The following is a 21,875-nucleotide window of genomic DNA, read 5'->3' as shown; positions in this document are numbered from 1 at the left end:
GCTACATTGAGAACTTAGCATGGTGAAAGAATGTATGTATCTTCATAGGCATAGTCTCGTGGGGGCAAATGTTTTTTCACAGCGAACATTTAGAAATAAAAGCTCATCATTTTGAAAGTCACCAATTCAGAATATAATATTTCACCCAGTATAAACCAAGGAGTTTATCTGGCTAGTCCATACACAGGAATAAAGTATAAGTATTAGTTTATTCCTTTATTCAAATTAACCTGATATTCATCAGGAACCTACTATGAGCTAAATCCTATGCTAGACCCTTGAGCTTCCCTGCTGGCTCAGTGGTAAAGAATCTGCCTGCCAATGCAGGAGACACAGGTTTGATTCCTGGGTTGGAAAGATCTCCTGGAAAAGGAAATGGCAACCCCTTCCAATGTTCTTGCCTGGGAAATCCCACGGACAGAGAAGCCTGGCAGACTACAGCCCGTGGGGTTGCTAAAGAGTCAGGCACAACTTAGCAACTAAAACAGCAACAACATGCTAGACCTTTAGGATTCAGTAGAACTGAAATGCAGTGGAGAGCTCAGAAATCAAATGATCCCAGAAGGAAATGTAAAATGACAGCTGTTTTAAGTGCCGTGAAAGAGAAGCGACGTGCTTCTGTAGAGAAAATAGAGGTGAATTTGTTCTAGTCATGGGAACAGCGTTCTCTAAAGAAGTCAAATGAGACACGAGGTCTGAAGTGCAAATAGGAGTTGATAAAAGCAAAAAACAAAGAAACAAACAGAAACAGAGGAGGTATTTGAAGCAGAAGAAATAGCACAGGCAAAGGCTCTATAGCTAGGGAAACCAAGCTGCACTCCAAGAACTGAAAGAGTATTGGAGCTTAGAGAAGGATGGAAGCAGACTGTGGGAGATCCTAGTGAATGATGACAGTGAAAGGGAGGCACCCAGACTGCATTAGGACTGTTAGCCACGTTAAAATTCGTGATCTTTCCCCAAAGAGCAACGGGGAGCCATTGAGAAGTCTGTAAATGGGAAGTGGCATAACTGTATTTGCCTTTTGTTGTGTAGCTACACTGTAGAAAAGAGACGAAAGAGTAAGAATGGATGTTTGGAGACCAACTAGGAAGCTGTTTTTAAAAATTCTGGTGGGAAATGATGGAGATTTAGATTAGAGTTGTCCTACATAGAGATGGAAGGAAATGAAAAAGTTTATCTATCAGCGGTGAAATTAACAAAACTTGGTGACAAAATATTCTTGTGTGGTGATGCTTTGTTACTTTAATGAAAGACAACACTTCATAAATGAAAATACCCGAATGCCTGAGATCTTAGGTGTCCCCAGAACATTCAAACTTGCAGTATTACTGAGGATCCAAATATATACAACTGTTTTAGTTATTTGGGTGACTTCATGATGAAGGGTCTGCTGATTTTCTACATTAAAAGAATATTTAGTAAATACTCGAACATCAGACTAAGGGTTTAAGGGATCAAATTGGTATCAAGAGACTTTATGATGAAGCAGCTGAATTGTTCTAAATTACTCAGAAATATAGCACAGATAGAGTAGTTCCAGAAATTAGTTTTTCTTCAACAATTCTTGCAAAAATCCTTCCATCTCCATTGCTGCTCAAACATATTTAGGCACCATTTCTTTCTAATTAGGAAAAATCATTTTAGAGTATGACAGTGCCTGGTTACTTATCATCAGTAGTTTATCAAACATGAATAGGAAAGGAAACAGGTAGGGCATACAAAACTGTTAACATATCAGAAACCTGGTATTGTTAAGTATCTTTTCTTCATTTTCCTTTCTCCTTATTGTATCTGTCCAGCCACATTCACCCTTAACATGAAGAATTCTTCCTGAAATCTTCATGCCATTTTCTTGATTCAGATCTCTTTTGCTAACTTAGTTTTTTGGAAGAAATCTTTTCCCGCCAAGTATTTTTCATTTGTTGCCTTACTTTAGACCTCCAAATAGCACTAGATTGTTTCTGCTGCAGCAACTGAAAACCAGTGTCTTTTCCCTTCCCATTTTGGATGCCCTGTCCGCTGCACCAGAGAAGCAAGTGGCTTATCAGCACCCAGTGCCTCAGAAAAGGCACAGTGGTTGCAGCCTGTTCCAGAGATGGCCTCTGGCTGATAAAGCCCCTCTTGACCTCAGCAATACCCGAGAAGCAGAGAGAAGGGAGACCTGGAGGACCTGGTCCTCCTTGTAGATGGACCGATAGCTGGGAGCTTGGAGTTGGTTATTGAGAAGCAGCTGGGTTAGGGGCAGGGGAGGAAGCATGAAAGGTCCCCTATAGGAAATTCTGTTAGGATCTCCAATATCCTGGCTAGTCTGATTCCTAGACTGGGCTTGCAGCTTCTGTGCATATGCTTTGCATGATGAAAATTTCTGTCAAAGACACATGAATTAGTACTTCCCCCCTTTTGTATATTTTAGTCTATATAGAGAAGTTCTAGAGCTGTTTATTAATTACTGTCTCTAAAATTGGTAAGCGACCCTAGTTGGGAGATTTTGAACCTCTGAATGAATGTCATTTGTAGGCATCTGTTGAATAAAACCACTTATTGGCCACCTATATACATTATGCTAAGTTGCATAACTCCTTCTTTATTCTTCTTTTAAGTGTTCAGTGACCCCTGGCTATTTCTCTAACATGGGAATGGAAACTCCTGAGGAAGGCTTTAATCGTCTCCAACAAGGGAACACACATTCCCTCACTTGTAACCTTTGTCCCAGCAAAATATAAACTCCTACACAGCTCACCTCCTCTCAAGTCCAAGCTTTCTCCAACATGCGTTTTCCTACCTAAAATATACTTCGACATACTGTACTTCACCTTGCCTCCATCCTATAGTCTGTCCCTCCTGGTTTAAGAAATAATAATTTATAAGTATTAACAGATATTTGAAATTACTGTTTCTGCTTACCTTTCTTACGATGAGTCCTCTTAGGACCTAGTCCAGCTCTCTGTACCTGGTTGATTTTCAGTAGGCTGTAAATGAATCTCAAGGAGGATTTGATAGAATGCCTCAAAGGTTCAAGGGAAAGTATTTTAAGTTTCCTCCTTCAATATTCAAATCCCTGAGGTTGTCACAAACACAATATTGGAAATAATGATTTAATGTTTCTTTGGAACTCTTAAATTTTATATTAATGATAATCTGACTAAAATCAGTCTACACTGCTCGTCTCGAGATTTCTAATGATGACAGTGAATTAGAAGCACATCACTGTATTTTCTTCATTTGGTAACATGCCTAGCATTGGCTAAATATATTTACCTGGAATACATTAGAAATTTCTTGGTTAAAAGCAACTCAATTATCCAGTGTACCTTCAAATTAAATATTTAATATGCCCGAAATATATGTTGTATTGCTGCAATGAAGATGACTTGCTGAACTTTCACAAATTACCTAACAATAGATCTTATTTGGAGAAATTCAAATGCACAATGCAGCAAACCAGAATCAGTTTACTAAATGCTTCATAATTCCATTTAATATTCAGAATGATGCATAGGAAAGGAATAGAGGATGATTTTGCATTGACCTTCTCACAGCAAAATTACGAGTTCTGTTCTCTTTGATTATTAGCTCAGAAATGATCTATTTTAAGCTTTTGGAACTTAAGCCTTAGTTCAAAAAGCACATGTTTATCCTTATGCCTGGGTTTATAAAACTTACCTAAATATTTTATATGGATTCACATGGAGAATGGAGAGTATGAGTTTCAAGAGCCATTGACAAATAAATCCTAACCATCAGATAGGAAATAGAACATTCATATTCAGAAATCCTATCAAAAGTGGGAAGAAATGAGTAACTGGAAACAGAGGACTTAGCATCACAACATGCTCAGAGTTCTAAATTAATTATCATGCCTGTGTTTAATACACTATTAATACTGACATTACGTTTCATGAATCACGTGGTTGCAATGATTTCTCCTTGTGTAAACAGGAGAAATTTCTCCTTGTGAGAACAGTTCTCCTTCTGGAACTCAGTAAAAATGAAGAACAAGTTGAAAACCTTATCAGCCTACTCTATTTTCTAAAGCCTGTCAAACATGCAATATCTAATTATAGCTAATTAAGAAATATACATGAGTCATAACAAAAGTATTTCATGGTTACTTATGTTAAATTCTTCTCCATTGAGTCATGATTCTTTTGTAAAAAATCCCAGTTGTGAACAGATACATATATGTATGTATGTGTATATGTTCGTGTGTGTGTATAACACACACACACACACATATATATATGTGTATGTGTGTGTGTGTGTTTTAATTGTCAGTGTTGCGTGTGTGAGAAACCAAAGTCTTCCTGGGGGCATGCTTATGACTTGCATGGCACAACTGTCATTCTGTTTTGAATGCAGGACATACATGTGTGTCCTATATATGGTATTTTGGTCTGATTGTGTGTTTGAGTTCTTTCTGGCTCTTTTTCTAGCAGAGTTCAATCCACAACTTTCTTCATTGGCGAATTTGTGGAATAAAAGTGAGTTAATTTGTGTTACACACTCTCTTAGATAACATAGACCTACAGATTGGCTAAAGCTAAAAAGTAGAAAATTTTAAGAAACATATGAATTAACCTTAGTTGATCTTTAGTGAATTTATTTTTCTTGGTAGTTTATTTTTGAAAATTTTCTGGATTATTTCATAACCTACCATTTGGGGAAAACCCATCTATAAACATACAATACATGTGTTTTATAATATGTAGGTACCTTAATATCTAGCCATTTCATGATTTTTTATATCTATAACAGCCATGTAATTGCCTTAAAAAATCACTGCAACAAAAGATAAAAACAAAAAATGGGCTGAGAATGTGAAACCTCTAAAAACACAAAAGATTTTGCAACTCTCAGAGAGTCATATTTTAATGTACTTATACCTTTTATTGGGCTTCAAAGAGGTTGAGTTGCTAATAAAGAGTTTGAATTGTACTATAATATTAGATAATGGCACTTTCAAAAACAAATTCATATGTTTCTCAGCTGAAGTTAAGAGCAAAGAGCAAAAACTAAATTTTATTTTTCTAGAATTTGCTTCATCTCCTATCTTTAACATTCCCCAATCTTTCTTCTCTAACATGTCTCACAGTTAGCGAAGGTAACAATGTTAATATTGATAGTATGTCTGTTAAATTCACTTTTTAAAAAACGTTTCTACTGTTTTCAGTTTTATTGAATCTACCTTCACCCAACCATCTAAAAAAAAAAAGAATTGGGACTGAGTTACTTAAACCCATTGGTTAGCTGGTTGGATTGGCTCAAGAAGCAGAAATTTTCTTATAAAATCCAGGGTCATTTTGAGAGTCATTAGATTTATAACTGAACTCTAGAGATTGAATCAGAAAATAAGGAATTAGTCCCTGTAACTGCCCAATCTTTCTATTTACACTTGGGGAAATTAATCGCCTTTTGTTTGTATCAGTATCCCAATCTGAAAAATAATACCATGCAGCTTATTGGTAAAACTGACTTTGTAAAATACCAAACCTGTAGTTAGCTTTACATGTAAAAGGTTAATTGCACACAGCGGTTATGAGTCAGGGCGTGTAGGCTTGCCAGGAGTAGTGAATCTGTGTAACACTGAGTGTTGCCCTGAGGTTCAACTCTTCTCGTGTTCTTAGCCATTTTTTCATAGGACAGCATTTCTTACAAAATGGAACTTTGTAAGATTCTTAGAGACTAGTTGATGATGACAAATGGCCACGAGGTAAGAAATTTTAGTTTTTTATTTACTTATGTTAATTATTCTCACCTGATTTGACTCAAGAACTTGTCCCTAGGAATTACCATTCTTTGTTCATTGAAACTCTTTCTGAGAAAGTTGAACATGTATAGTATGACTCCTAACTGAGACAGTTTTGATAAACTTGGCATTCCACGAAAGTATTTCACATTCGATTGACTTTAATGGTGAGGAGAATGTGGTAGTGGTGGTGATGGTGATGATCGTGGTGCTGATGACCCAGACAATAACTCATTTGTCATCAGCAACAAACATCTATTAAACATCCATCTCCACAACCCAATGGTGGAGTTTGTTGCTTCAGAATAATTTGGACATTAGTAATTAGAACAAATATAATACTTTGCAGTTCATTACTCCATTTGAAAAAAATAGGGAACTATTGTAAACTTGAGAAATTTATTTCTCTTCCATATTTTGGTTAATATTTAACTCAGAGTGTATATAGAGAGAATATAATCCATAAACCACTGTCTACGTAAAAGAGGAATATATCCTTATCTTTGACAATTGTATGATTTTTCTCATTTCCTATGCTAAACTTCTACAGAATTCCTTTGTCTTGGTTTAAGCCAAAGGTTGCCTTCTAAATGACTTAATCTTATAGTAAAATCTTTCCCTTTTTGTATTTTTGTAATTTGTGAGTGATTTCTGAAATGGTCTTGCTTTACAGTGAATTTTGCTGAAGGAGACAGAGTTCTTAAAAGACACCAGTGCTCTTTCTTGATATACAAGTACAGCTAACATTTCTATTAACTGTATTCTTTGCTCCAAATATTCCCTAGTCCCTACCGCATCTGCCTTAACAGTAATGATAAAGCCAAGGGTAAGGAGGTTATCCAGAAGTTAATACCTCAATGTTCATCGAGAATTTTTCTTTTTAAATGGAGAGGAAATTAGAAGTCATTGTATTTTTTTGAGTTACTTTATGCGAGAGACCAATGATCTTGGGCACTCATCACAAATTTCCATGAAACTTAATGAAAACTTGAAGTCATAACACCTCTTACTATGATGTGAAAAAACGTTAAAGGATCTGAAGTGGCTAAACATTTAGCAGGAAGATCCACTAATACCCATCACAATACGCAGCACTCTTTCTCAGTTGAAAGCATTTGAAAACCCTGATGTAATTACAGACTAACTGGAAGCAGACACAAATCTAAGACGCCATCACTGCAACAGACTGAATGTGTTTAAAGAGGAAAATTATTATATACCCAGTAAAGTCATGATACATCCTCAGCCTCCACTACCAAAAGGAACAATTGCTAATTGGAAGACGCAATGCATTTTTTTTCCTGTCAATAAGATATTTCAAATTTTCCATTCTATTTAAAATATACTGTCCCATTCCTTTGTACAAAAGGATAAAGCAAATGAACTCTTACCAGAAAGACTGCTTGAATGTTAAAGGTGCTTCTTCTAGCTGTGTGTACCAGAAAAAAAAGTTTTTGTCTTGTGTAATTGTTGCTGGAAACCATTTGCTGTTTAAATGTTAAGCTCCCTCCAAAAAACAATTGGCTGCCCTGACCTGTGCTTGAGTGATAAGATAATGAAAATGCTTTATTTCATTTACAGACAATGCTAATGAGGAAGAGTTGGAAAAGATCAAGTAAGGTAATGCTTAGCATGTGATCTTTCAGCTTTTCTCATTGAGAAGAACTATCAGCTGCTTTCCCAGGCTCTCTCATACCTCTTCAAACTACACCTCAGAATTTCATCACCCTTCACTTTTTTCTTTTTTTCCCCATGAACTTTAAGCCAATCATGTGATGCTTTTTCAGTAAATAGAAATCACTCTGATCAATCACATCCAAACCATCCTCTTGCTAATCTTGGGTCACTTTTGAGCATCATTCTCAGCATCTGGTTTCTGTTCTGGGCACCACAGGGTCTAGAAAATGCCTTTGCTCCAGATCAGGTTTAAAATAATGGTGCTAGGGTAGGGACAACTCCAGAGAGGAGGAATATCCATGATATCTACTGTTTTCTTTCACTGAAAATCAAGTCTGAGGTTTTCTAAACTCAAAAATCCCTTTATTGCTTCATCTTTGAAGTGCATAATGAAAACAGTTTTCTGTCATTGCTTCTCCTCTCACTTCAAGAAATAAATGGCACGTGGGAGCGAGAGGAGTTTATAGTTCTTATAAGTTACCAAGCCCTGGCTCTTCCTATAACTTGTAAAATATAAAAGATCTATTCTAAGCTTCTAATTTGTTCAGTGGTGGTACCACTTTTGTACACAAATAAATAGCAAGATGAAACCAACGTTTGTATGACTACTCCTTGGAATAAATCTAAAGAATTTTATTTGTAAAGATCATTTTTGCTCAAATTTCTATTTTAAAAAATCGGTACTCCTTTTGAATAGTGACTTATTTTTTTAGACCCTGGAACATAACGATCTTTTTTCTTCCATTCTGATTGAATCATGCTATTATTTAAATTTTCCTTTAATTTTGTCACTTTCATTATTGTGAATTAAGAAAATACTTATAGCAACATGATTATTTATGGTAATGTCATAATTTGCTTTAACCAGAATTTCTTACTGTGAAAACGTTCTTCCCGGTTATTGTAGAATTAGCAGCCAAAAGATAATTTGGATCATAAAAAGGTCAGGTCCACGTTAAAAATCACCTTTATCATTTTAATAAAACTAAAAACATTTATTAAGGAAACTTGCTGAATATTTCTCACCTAGTGTTCACTAGGTTTTCTCCTGGCCAAAATAAAATTTCAAAAATCTTAAGGAAATCTTTGCACTGTTCATATTTGTATTACACTTTTTTCTTTGTAATTATACTTCAAAATTAGTATTATATTAAAGATACATATGTTTTAAAATTCATGTAACTTGACTTTCTTCATTCTGTGTCTACATTATACTGTATCTGTGTAAAAACATTGTAATCCATTAATACATAGCAATATCTCTCTTCCAGTTGTAGTTAAGATATAATGCTAGAGCAAGATATTATATAGTTTTGAGTATTAACTAGAAGGAATAATCTATTTCATTGTAATATAAAAGAATAAAGATTCTTCTTCAAATAGTTTATTTAATTAATATTTAAATTTAGTTTTAAGGATAAATTAAGCCAACATAAATACATTATTTTGATCCACAAAAAATAATAAACATCTATTCTTTACTATTTTCATATCTAAATTTCTTAGAGTTTTTAAGCATTAACAATCCAATTGTGCATTCAAACTGGTTTATTTTCTAGCTTGACACTGATGATACAGAACTCCCTGTATCTAACTGCACTCATTGGGGTACTTGGTAGATTATTTTTAGTGTATATAATAATATAGCTTTGGGGTTTTTAGCCTGAGGGATTTTCAGTTTTATAAAATTTAATGGGGACAGTGAATGCTGAGTAGAAGAAAATCATTTGTTTTTTTTTCCTGTGAGAACATACTGAATACCTGATAATTCATTCAAATTGTCACTGTCCCTTAAAATATGTGCCATAGTCATCTTAGTGTTACAAGAGCAGAGTGTTAAATTGAAAATCCAGGAAAAGTGTGAAATTTCAGTTACCACCTCCTCCGCTCTCCTTAACACACGAGGCGACTGCTTCCCCCAGTTCTTTCCTCCAGGCATGGAAGGAGCAAGGATGATGTTCAAGTAAAGTCCTTCCTGAGAAACGCGGGGACAAATGACTGTACTGTGTTGTTGTTATGTGTGTTACTGTGTTGTGGAAATGCATCCCTTTTCTAAGGATTTCAGTGTTTTCCCTATGAAGATTCCTGTGTAAATAAAGATTTTTCCTCTTTAATTTTTGGAAAGAGGATGTAATTTATTTGGATGACTTTTGAATACAGGTATTTTTACATGTGATATAACTGTACTCAAATTCAAAGGTGAATTTTTCATATAAACAGGTCATTTTCTTCTTTGGAATCTTGGTTTATGGGACTGAGGTCTGCTTTTATAGACAGAGTTCAGTCTGTTTTTAAGCCCCCTTGGTGAAGATAAGATCTGAGAATTATATACTTCGTGGTGAAGACTTACATATAGTCAGATAATGTTGTTAGATATTTTCTCCAATATGGAGTTCTCCTTTGCTTATTTTCTTTTTATTTTCAGAAATGATATAACCATGGAAGCGAGGCAAGGAAGAGCTAAAATGACATTGTTATTTTTTTAATATGCACATCTCCTCAGTGTATACGTTCATCAGCTCAGGGAATTTCTCATTACTTAAATATCTGCTCATTTTCATCGTCTTGCCAATGGCAGATTCTTTCAATAGACATCTCATTATTTGTGAAACTCACACAATGTGGGGCTGTATTTACTAATGAAAGCAAGAGAGGTAAAGAGCCGACTTGAGGACAGAGAATTTGTAATTATAGTTCAGGACAGACTTATATATTATTTGGAATATATGTATTACTATCTAATAACGAGTAGGGAAAAACTATGCCTAAACTTACCTCCGGAAAGGAAGAGTGGTAAAATATGTGTTATATTTGAACTGTATATTAACCATTAAACAATTATGAATTCCATAGTATTTCCTTTTCTGAGGATAGTAGTATCCTGTAATACACTCCTTCTGGTTTTTCCACAAGGCATACTTTCCACTGTGCACATTTCTAATTCTGCCCACACTAAGCTTTTGTAGGAAAATATTATTTTAAGAAGAAAGGGATCGATAACTCCCTAAACTTGGGCAACTGGATAATTATCCTGGCCAAAGTTTTCTATGTAGGTGACAAGATGCGTTTTGGCAGAGAAATAGTGATGCTTTGAGTTATTGTAATGTTTTATTCTTTAGAAGAAGCTTATCATTGATAATTTATTCTAAGGCTAAATTATTCAACAAGAAAGCTTCATGAGCGCAGAAGAGAAGGTGTATATGAATTTTGTGAATTCATTTTGTGGGGTCAAACAAAAAAATAGAAAATCAATAATGAAATAATTGCCTCTGTCAAATGGCAAGCAGAAATGATTTTATAGTACATTGTGTGTCTGTGTGTGTTTTAACATAGAAGAATACGTTTATCAGTGAGAGTAATAATGAACATATGCTTTCAATAAATCACTTTAATTCTATGAGAAATAACCATTGTGATATAAAGATATACACATTGCAAATTCTGTTCTCAACAATAACAGTTTAAAATGGTTTTAAGAAGAGTTCATCCTTTGAATAATACGACTATGTGATGATGTCTCATTAGCATATCTTGTTACTTGATAGCTTATTTTTTAGTAATATCTTTTTTATAAAGATTTTATTTTAATCACTTAGCATAATTTTAATGAACTATAAAACACTTTATTCACTGGTTGAATGAGGCAATTTATAATAAGACTTTTGGCAAGGATATTGTTAATTTAAACTAGAGAACACTTTCAACTCTGTAAGTCTGCAGGGCGTAGTTAAACCTGACACCTTGGATGACACATTAAAAATGCATCAGTGAAAACCTCTAAGTGCTTTAATTTAAAAAATGGTAGAGAAACAGATTAACACATTTTTAAGTATCTCACACAGTCAGTCAGACATGGTAGGGAAAAAAAGTCATTATTTAACAATTACCATGTCCTTTTTATAAAGACCTTATATCTGGATAATAAATAGAGGGTGATCTTTAAAAAGTTGCAAAAATGAAAACTTTAATGATTTTTTACTTTCTCAACTGTGAATGACCAAAATGGCTTTTCTTTGGTGTCTCATTTCTAATGATTATGTATATGTCTTTGAAAAAAAGGAATGCTGACATGTTTTTGAAGGAAATATAAAATTCTTTTAAAAATTCTTACTCTTCTACTATCTCTACTCCCAAATTTTTCTTATGTGGAATTTCTATAAAGTCAACCTCATAATTAAGACTTCTTAGAGTCTGCAATTCAACAATAAACAAAGGGCAAATTGCATGAACATTTGTATTATAAAGGACTATATTTTTATCTGAATTAATTATACTCCTAAAATTCATAATAAGTTTATTTAAAATAGAGATATCATAATGCCAGTAAATATTAGGTTATCGCCTCAAAATACATGGAGCTGCAATTAAATTTTATATTGAGATGATTTTTTTTTTCTTGCTATTTCTGGCAATGTTTTCCCAGAGGTATAAAATATCATACATTTTTATGTATTGTAATTCATAACTACAGGGATTTGCTGTAACAAGAGCATTACATTTATTTGACCCCTCATGTTGAATTTTTAAAATGTTGGGAGTCCTTTGGGGAGAATCTGGATGAGCTGGCACAAAGTGAAATGCCAAAATGTAATCTTAAGGAGAAAGTGGATTCCATGACACCTGTGTGTTCACTCTAAGATGTTTGATTGTGGGATCATAGATTGGCTTTCACATTGCTAATGTGTGCTACCAAATAAGCTTTCTGGACCCTTTCTGGACTGATCAAAAAGAGGGAACTGAAATAGCTTGACTCCAGGATGATGAAGTTTCGTTCACAGATTACATGGCCTTTTAATTCAAAGATTCATGTGTGAACATATAATGTATATCATCTAACACGTATATGTTAGATACAGATAGATGTGTGTATGTGTGTGTATGTAAAGTGTGACTGGGAGGAGATTTGTTGGTTTTAAAGCCCCCAAAATGTCTACAATGAAATTAAATCATAATTTTTTAAGGACTGGTTGATAAGCCCTGGCTGACAATGCATGTATTTGTACATGTATATGTTATATACATATACACACACACACACACACACACACACACACATGTATGAGAAAGACTCCAGGTAAAATTTCTAAAAAGAATAAAAGACAAAGCAGTACCAAGCTTCCGCTATGGAACAGGTCCTCTGGGGAGCTGACATTGCCTCTTTCCCTTCAACAATATTTAAAAGGACAATGGGCATTACAGAGGGATTATATTTATGTTTAATGAGTATAAATGATATGAACATCTATTTGAAGAACCAAGAAAATAGTGTTTCAGTATGCGCTCTTCTTACTTCACATTCCTGCGCTCACTGACATGTCGATGGGCTCAGTCAACTTGATGGAGGCATCTGAGAATCACAGCTTTGGTAGCTAGGTTGCAGAGTGACTAGGAAAGTCTATGAAAATTATTTACTTATGCACTTACTCGTTTCTCACCTCTTAAATGCCCGAGGAAGTGGGCAAGGAGGTAAGAGGAAATTATGCACCTATAAAAACATGCTGTGTAATAATAATGCTACCTGACTTGACTGTTACATCGGAATCTCATACTTCAAAACTTCCAATCTACTGTGAATGTTTTGAGTATCATAGAATTACTGAACTAAAGTAACATGCAATGTGTATAAAGGCCTCTACAATTTAAGGCCAATAAAAGATATCACTTTTAATGAGTTCAGTGGCTATTCTTGCTTGTCTGATGGCAAAGTCATTAAATCTTTCTATGATTTATCTTATATAGAGATAAATAGAAATATTTATATATACTTGTATACATATAAATATTTTACTATTTAACATTTAATATATATAAATAGTTTCATACTTTAATATGAAGCATCATCATATTCATTTGTTGGGGAAAAATTGAGCATTTAGTTTTATTTCTCTGAGAAAAAGAATCCATCTTCTAGATTGTTTAAATTAAAATCTCATTAACTTTTAGATTAATAATAGAATTTTTTTATCTTTGAGGAGAAACTTTCTTAGTATGCATTGGGTTTTTTGGAGGCAAAAAAGGTAGATTTATAAAAGATATTACCAATGGATCTTGCTTCTTTAATAAATTCAAAAACTCAACAGAAATAGTTCAACAGTTCATCATTCAGAATAACTTCAATAACTTTCCTTTTATCTGCTTGACACCTATGGTTTTTGTTCTGTTTCTTTTGTTGTTATTTTATAATTTTAGCATTTTTAAAGTGGAACTTTCCTTCACTTACTAAAGTCTTGTCTTGGCAGAGACTGAAATGTAACTAAATATCTATAATTAAGATTTCAGACAAGTCTTCTCTGGAATTCATAACAAGTTTATTCCAGTTTTCCTGTCCTCCACAATAAAATCACCACTTTCTGTTTATTATCATAAAACAGGTGTTTCATTATTATTGTTTTTTGTTATTATTATTAGAAATTCTAGTGAAAAGAAGGTCTTGGCTAATCTACTGTTAATTTTATATTCATCAGAGCTATAAGTGGTGTAAGGGTCCACAGGAAAATTAACTTGTTTTATTTGAAATAAAGACCTAAATTTACATGAGAATGTAGGTTGTAAAATCAAATATAAATTTTAGTTGGTTAATAATGACAGAAGTAATTAAACATGACATAAAAAGCACAGCCCGGGGACTTCAGTGGATCCAAATGTGATGAGTATATTGTTTCTCAAATTTTAACAGAGAAACCTAAGTTCTCAACCATAAAAATCCCTCCCTACCCCCACCAACTCATCAATCTCATTTTGCTCTTTGCATACTAATCACATAATTAGGTCATTGTCCCTGATGTTCATCTGGGGAAGAACAGAGAGTAGGAATTGGTGCAGTTTCAGTATTAGGTCACCTTAGACCACTTAGGCTTCCCTCATAGCTCAGTTGGTAAAGAATCTGCCTGCAATGCAGGAGACCCCGGTTTGATTCCTGGGTTGGGAAGATCTGCTGGAGAAGAAATAGGCTACCCACTCCAGTATACTTGGGCTTCCCTTGCGGTTCAGCTGGTAAAAATCCGCCTAAGTGCTTCCCTGGTGGCTCAGATGGTAAAGAATCTGCCTGCAATACAGGAGAGTCACGTTTGATCCCTGAAGGGAATGGTTACTCACTCCAGTAGTCTTGCCTGGAGAATCCCATGGACAGAGGAGCCTGGTGGGCCACAGTCCATAGGGTCACAAAGAGTCAGACATGACTGAGTGACTAACTCTAGACCACCTAAACTTTAAATGAAGTAACAAGGTTTTTAAGTGCTAAATGGTTGTCTTAGTTGCTGTGACTGTTGAGTCTAGAGCCAAGACTTTCACATTGATTTGAGTCACCTTAACACATTTTGCATTAAGAAAAAACTCAGTGTTAGCTGAATAACTTGTTGACTCTGGAGAAATGATTTTTGTCAGGAGCTTCGAGAAATAATTTCTTTAATATGATATTTTAAAATTTATCCACATTTTGTTTAGCATGCTGCTTAATTAAAAGAGAGTTGGGAGTCAAGGGAAAAAAAGAACTGGCAGTAGAATAGGAAAATATGCTTCTTTTCCAGAAGCTACAATAAGGATTTTTTTGAGTTAAGCAATACAATAGCATCAAAGAAGACTGCAGTCATTTCATCTAAGGTTTGTGCTCCAATGTTCAACTATAAGTGTATCTTGTAAGGACTTTTCTAAAAACTGATATGACAGTTTACTAAATGTGGCAGTTGAGAACCAATGCTATAAATGTAAATAATGTGTAACTCTGTACAAGTGAAGTTGCTCAGTCGTGTAACTCTGTAGTGATGGTCAAACCGTGTCTTAAACTCATGACTATTTCCTGATGACCTCTCAATTACTATGCTACCTGACCAAACCAGGTACAAGTAACTTAGGGGAATGTAATTGGTTTCATTAAGAAATAGATTTCAGTGCATAGATGATCTCTGATACAATTCTAATTAAACTTAAATTATTCAGATTGCTGCACACCTTAAAGTATGTTGGTTCATTATTGCTTTCTGACATAATTTCTTGGAAGGATCACTTTGAAAGGAATATATATTCTTAAGCAAATGGAATTCCAAGTGACTGATGGTCGATCAAATATTTATTGAGCACCTTCTATGCATAATCAGGTATCATATGAGGTCCTAGGCCCTACCATCTTAGGTAATCATGCTAACATAAAATTGTGGAATAATCAAGTAAATTACTGAACTGCTTTCTCTACGTCAGTGTCAAAGGTTGATGCTTTCCCATAACTGTGGTCAGTTTCCCATAATTTTACTATAACTGTCACTCAGAGACAGGATGCTAAACATCAAAGTTTAAAGGATGCGTGCAAGTTAGATGGTCTCTTTAAAAGTGAGGAATTGTGTTCTTGATTTCCTAAAGTCAAAATTGGTTTCATTTTATAAAAGCCTGATAATTCAGCAATAAAATGTCCAATATGAATCCGTTGCTTTGTTTCCAGCTAAATAGTCATCTTTCATAGTATTCATTTATTTTTCAAATCATTTTAGGGAAGTTCCAATTAACTAAGTAATTTATATTATATATACTAAATGTTACATTGTAAAACTATGAAAATTTTAGTAAGGAATTAAGACAAATTTGACTAGGTACATGTTTATGAATAAGATTTGTTTTATTGTTATTTTAAAATGCTCTGGCAGTTTGTGACATTAAATTATCTTGTTAAAAGGAACAGATAGTATCGGATTTATTTCTGAATTTTAAAATATGTTTAAACAGTTCTACTTTCTAAAATAAAATGTTAGACTCAGATACATTAATAAACTAATAAAGAGGTAAGTAGATTCTTTTAAAATTACAAAAATAATCCTTTCTAAGCTTTACTACCATTGGATTAGATAAGAGCAAGACAGTTTAATTAAAATTTTTAAAATGTGATTTATTCAAAAGAGGAAAACTTACAGTTCATAAACACCCAAAGTGTCTTTAGGATATATCATTTTAAGGTTTTTACTTGTCTGAATTTTGATGAGTTAATCAAGTATGTTCAAAACATCTCAAAATTTAGCTAAATATTTGTTTATTTTTAGGAACTCTCAGAAAACGAAGTGCTTGGATCTTATTTCTCTGTGAAGTCTTTCTTTTGGAGGGTAACGTCTAAATCCTTTATATTAGTATTCTTGACTTTTGGTTCTGATTATAGTAATTTGGAAGTTCAATGTGAATTAAGAAATTCACTTTTTAAAATAGACTATTTTAAAGAGAGATGTATTTATTTGCCTTTTTTATTAACTCTTATTCTGTCATTTAGGTGACTCTCTTATTCTTCACTTGTAAAAACTAAGAGCTTCATATGTTTAATATATTGCTTTGAAGTCAATGGGGGCCCAGATTTATCCCAAATTCTTAACAATTAGAGGCCTACAGACCTTTCAGGAATATGCGGCTTTGTCTAGAGAGTTGATAAAGATGCTTTTCCCCTTCTTAAAAAATGTTCCATCTATTTGGGGGAAATAATTCTATTACAGTGATCTTGTACTATATACATACTAGATAATGAGTGTTCTTTCTTTGGAAAGAAAGCCCTATGAATTAGAAAACAGCAACTCTGCTTTTGATTTAAATTAATAAAAAAATTCCACAAAGAATTTTTTTAAATGCTGTTGCCATTTAACATTATTTACGCTTTCATGACTTAAACATAATGAGCTCTGTCATCCTTTTTCTCTGTTATAATTCTGCATTGTACAAGGCACGGCTTATTACTAATGCACTTACGGCTTCAAGAGTTTCCCTTTTGGAAAATTCGTACTTGGTACGTGATTACCTAGCAATAGATATTGCAGTGAAAATGCTACTCTTGCAGGACTTTGCCATTTTCTTTTCTTGGTTCTTAAACCTGCTCATGACTGAAAGCTGCGTTTCTCCTTTTAGAGTTTTAAGATTTGTTGCGGTGTCTCTGTGAAGCAGACGGGCAGGTCCTAGATTAAGTCATACAGTGACTTGACCAATGAGCAAGTAAAACCAATACCTGTTTATCTTCTGCCTCCTCCCCACACACTTCTTTTTTCAGTCTTGTATTTGCATGAGCTTATTTTAATTATTATAGCTTCTTCATTTCCTTTCAGTCTACTGATGACTGCCTTCACTGATGTTATTCTGTATTGCTGGCAAAATAATAATGTTTCCTCATATATGTTCATGCATTATCCATGAAGACACAGAGTGACTGTTTTTAGAATTACCCCATTACCTTAAATGGAAAATAGCTTTCGGCAAATTTTGTTTTCTCCTTTTTCCTAAGACCCACAGTTATGGTGAATTCATACAGTTATACCTTTGCCAAGAAAACAGAATTCAGGGGTGTTCAGTGTTCTGCATGCAGCAGATGTACAGAATGATCATTAGGAAGACTTGCCCCAGGACCAACTCTGTAAGCACTGCTTTCTCCGGGTTTCCCTTTCAAATGACTTTCTCAGCATCTTGTTTTCACTTTCTACTTCCAAATTAGCCTTCTACTTATCAGTACTTTCCATTTGGTTGTATCCATCTTTAAGTATTCTTCATTAACCTTTCTCATCTCTTAATCTGTCTGATTTTAGGATATCAAATATGCAAATTTAAAAGATAACTTTTTAATATCTGCAGTACAGTGATCTACTGTCTTTTTTCTGAGCATACACTGAGCTACAAACAAATGGAGTCATAAAAGCAGAACCTTTAGGGGTCATTTATGTTAACAGTGAGCAAACTAAGGCCCAGAGACATGGTGCCATTGCCCTGAAGTGCCGAAATGGTATGATCGGGACAAATATTTCTCTCCTTCTGAATGTCAGAGAAATAAATGTTTTGGTGAAGACTTAAAGCAGCAGAGTTCTTTTGGGGCTGATGAATAGAGATTCAGCACATAAATAGAACTGCCCCTTGGTTAATCTCCACTGACAGCCTTTCAAATTCTTCTTGCCTTATGTGACCCTTCTTCTATGCAGATCCTTGATCCACGAAGGGATGAATGTGTTTGAGGGCTATGATGTTGCTGTGTTTGAGGTTCCATTTTACAAAATCAGTGACCAAGTCTGCTTTGAGTGAGTGTGATCTTTCATATTCTCATTCAAAGATCACTCTTATAACTGACCTCATTGCTCTTTGTGCAAGCAGTGTTTGTATTCTGATGAACTTTTAGAAGAGATGAGTACGAAAAAGAGGTTTGCCATATTTTCAGACATGCAGGAATCCTAAACAGCTCAGATAAAATCTTATATGAGGAGTGTATGTGTGCTTTGGGAGTTAAAAAGGAAGTGATATGAAAAAAATTGTCAGCTTATTTATTATGTAAGGATTAATACTTTGTCCAGGAGATGGTACCTGAATTACACTGAGTGAAGCTGAATCCTGGTGAGAGCTGGCTCAACAATGTCATAGCTACTTGCTGTATCTTAATTTCCTTGAGAGCAGAATAATGGAGAGAAAATAGTGAAGTGATACGGGGATATTCTAATTTTTCCAAAAGCCTGTCATTTATAATTTATCAAAATGTGGTATCTGAGCACACAAAACATTAAGCAATGGGTATGGCAATTACCAAGTTTCTCATGAAAGGAATAAAAATATGTGAAACCAATTGGATTGCTCTAAGTCAGGATTTCATTAAAGGCATTTAACTTCCCGTTAAAGGATGGTAATTCAGTGAAGTTCTTTCAAATATTTAGTACATTTAAGTTTCCTTCCAGTTATTTCCACTGACTAGACATTTAGATTCTGATGACTGAGAGCTAATTGAACAATCCATCTTATCAGAGTATTACAGTGAATTAAAGAGAGATTTTAATATTGTTTAAATGGAGAAGGCTGGGCTATGCCAAGATGCCTCGTATAAAAAAATGGAGAAATGGATCATAATATGAAATGAGTAAAAAAAAGTGCATAGAATACAGAACAATTCAGAGTGAGTCAGAGAGCTAAATGTAGGGTCAAACAAAAGTTTGGTTGAAGGAAAACCCTGCAGACCAAGGAGAAGTAGTATTGAGGTATTTGCTTTGTAAAATAAGAATGTGATCCTGTGCAAAAGTGCTTACATCCTGAACAACTCAATATATGACATACCCAGGAAAAGTTCAGGTATTATTTCTGTCAATAGGTATGATAATAATGAGGCCCTCAGGAAAAAAAAAAAAAGAACTTTTAGTTAAAAACCTCAAAAAACTGTCTCTCTAAATCAAATGCAAGAGTATTTGTATTATTTCTTTCCCATACCACTGAAAGAAATTTATAGATTACTTTAGCAAACCTACAAGGTTACAACTTACATGATGCTTCTATTTGTATATATTTTAAGCAAACACAGTAAAAGCTTAAGATCATTTTTTGGGGGCAGGGGTGCACAGTTAAGTTTAGAGAGGGTAGTTAAAACATCTGAAGTAAACAGAAATACCTTCCCGACAACATAAATTGAATCAAGAAGCAATAGACATAGGAAGGAAAGTTTACGGATAAAAACCAATGAATCTCTCAAAGGATTATAGCACCAGTGAATCATCTTCTAAGAAAAAAAGGGATCGAAGCTTTATTATTAGATGAGACACTTCAGACCAGACTGGACAAAGCGCTGGGAGGGTTTTCTGTAAAGGCAATCCTGCTTTGAGAGGGTGGATGGACCGTAGAACAAATCCACTTGTTGGGCTTCATCATCCAGGTGCAATTCACTGGAATAAACTCAGCAGGAAAAGGGAAAGATAGAAAGTGCCTGTGCCTGGGGTGAGCTCAAAATTGCTCCACGCTCCAAGCTTTGCAGCACAAAACAGTCATTCCAGGCTGTCATTATCTCTTCTTTGTAGTATCTTGTGGATCATTTGATTAAATAAAGTCATGTGCACCTCTGTGCTGAAAATAGAGGCAAGGGCTGTCTCCACACACAACCATTGTAAGGACACAGCCTATGTCTTTCACTCCAGTTTCATAGTGTCTGGGTCTCATTTAGAAAGATTAGGTTTCACACAGGTTAAAAAAAAAATCCAGGATAACCAAAGCCAAGGATTATTTGCACACAACAGGGAGCAGGTTGGTACAGCTGAGTGTCCCTTTAGCCACATGTTAAGTCTAAATAGACTTTTTTTGGTTTGGTTCTCTGTTTTAATCAGGATCTAGAATAATAGGAATTTATTATTAGTGATCCAATTTTTTAAGGCACAGATTTAGTAAACTTTATTCATGAAAATTAGAATTTAGAGATAGTCTTAATTTATATGCAAAACTCCACAACTTCACTACCTTTTTAATGAGGCTATAATTTGTGATGGAGTGCAGCTAACTCTCCACTGCTTTTACTTAACATATGCTAGAGGTATCGCCTCTTGAAATTTTTTTCTTTATTTAAGCCCTCGATTAGCCCTTCTTAATAACCTATACCCAAGGATGTATTTCATCTAAATATAAGTCAAAGTGTTTCAATAAATCCTATACAAATTAAATGCGTTTTTGAGTTGAACTTATTAGACTCTGTCCAAAAATTGAGATGTAGTGGGAAAAATAAAAAATTAATTATCGGCAATTCCAAATTAAAATCTCTGCTCTGCCAATTTTTAGTCATTTGGCATTAGGTAGGGTATTTATCTGGAGAAGGCAATGGCACCCCACTCTAGTACTCTTGCCTGGAAACTCCCATGGACGGAGGAGCCTGGTATCCTGCAGTCCATGAGGTCGTGAAGAGTCGGACACAACTGAGTGACTTCACTTTCACTTTTAAATTTCATGCATTGGAGAAGGAAATGGCAACCCACTCCAGTATTCTTGCCTGGTAGGCTGTCGTTTATGGGGTCACACACAGTCAGACACGACTAAAGCGACTTACCAGCAGCAGCAGCAGCAGCAGCAGGGTATTTATCTTCTCTATTCCTCAGTTTCTGTACCTTAAAAACACTTGTCATGAAAAACACTAGATTGTGAAAACTCCAGCACTTAATACCTGCTCAGTACATCTTGATTTCTTTGTGTGAACTAACCTAATTCAGTCCTCCCTGTTGATATTAGTAAAGCTGATGACTCTCATCATAATACTATTCAGCTGCTCTAGAATTCATTTAACAGAAACTTTTAGCTCCGCCATAATTTCTTTCCAGTTTTTCTTGTTCAGCTCTATCTTTTCTATCCACCTCTTGTTGGAATTGGTCTTGGTAGTGAAGGGAACTTTGGGTTTGTTTTTTTTAGCAGCAAAGACAGCAAAACAAGTGTTACGTGGGGCAAAATTTCTCTTACTTTAGAAATATCTCTTTAAATATTAAAAGAGATTCACACGTGGGATGCAGTTACTGTGATCATAGTTATTGTGTGTCCATGCAACATTTATTCTCCTGGAAGTTTATCACTATTTTGATATTGGAAAAAGTCTCCAAAAATTTGAGGCCAACAGACTTGGGGAAATTATTTTTTCTATGACTTCTCCTGCTCTACTTCTTTTCTCTGCTATACCTGTCAACAAAACCCTGAAACCACTCAAGCGGGATCTATCACCATATAATCTGTC

At 34.6% G+C, this 21,875-nt stretch overlaps 1 protein-coding gene across 27 annotated transcripts in view; it reads left to right on the top strand.

Annotated features, from left to right (window-relative positions):
* MCTP1 (multiple C2 and transmembrane domain containing 1) overlaps nt 1–21,875 on the top strand; it is a 395,240-nt gene that overhangs the window by 151,584 nt on the left and 221,781 nt on the right. For 12 of the 27 annotated variants that reach the window (XM_069590162.1, XM_069590153.1, XM_069590150.1 and 9 more), the window contains exons 6-7: nt 7,328–7,366; nt 16,447–16,506. The exons of 5 other annotated variants lie outside the window; for them this stretch is intronic. In XM_069590162.1, coding sequence (XP_069446263.1) covers nt 7,328–7,366; nt 16,447–16,506 — 99 coding nt within the window. The remainder of the gene's footprint in view (nt 1–7,327; nt 7,367–16,446; nt 16,507–21,875) is intronic. 10 more of the 27 variants (XM_069590155.1, XM_069590149.1, XM_069590165.1 and 7 more) reach the window with 2 other exon arrangements.

Source organism: Ovis canadensis, chromosome 5 (assembly GCF_042477335.2).
Source record: "Ovis canadensis isolate MfBH-ARS-UI-01 breed Bighorn chromosome 5, ARS-UI_OviCan_v2, whole genome shotgun sequence".
NCBI classification, from domain to species: domain Eukaryota; kingdom Metazoa; phylum Chordata; class Mammalia; order Artiodactyla; family Bovidae; genus Ovis; species Ovis canadensis.
The sequence above is the reverse complement of the archived record's forward strand: the minus strand, read 5'-3'. Positions and strand labels throughout refer to the sequence as shown.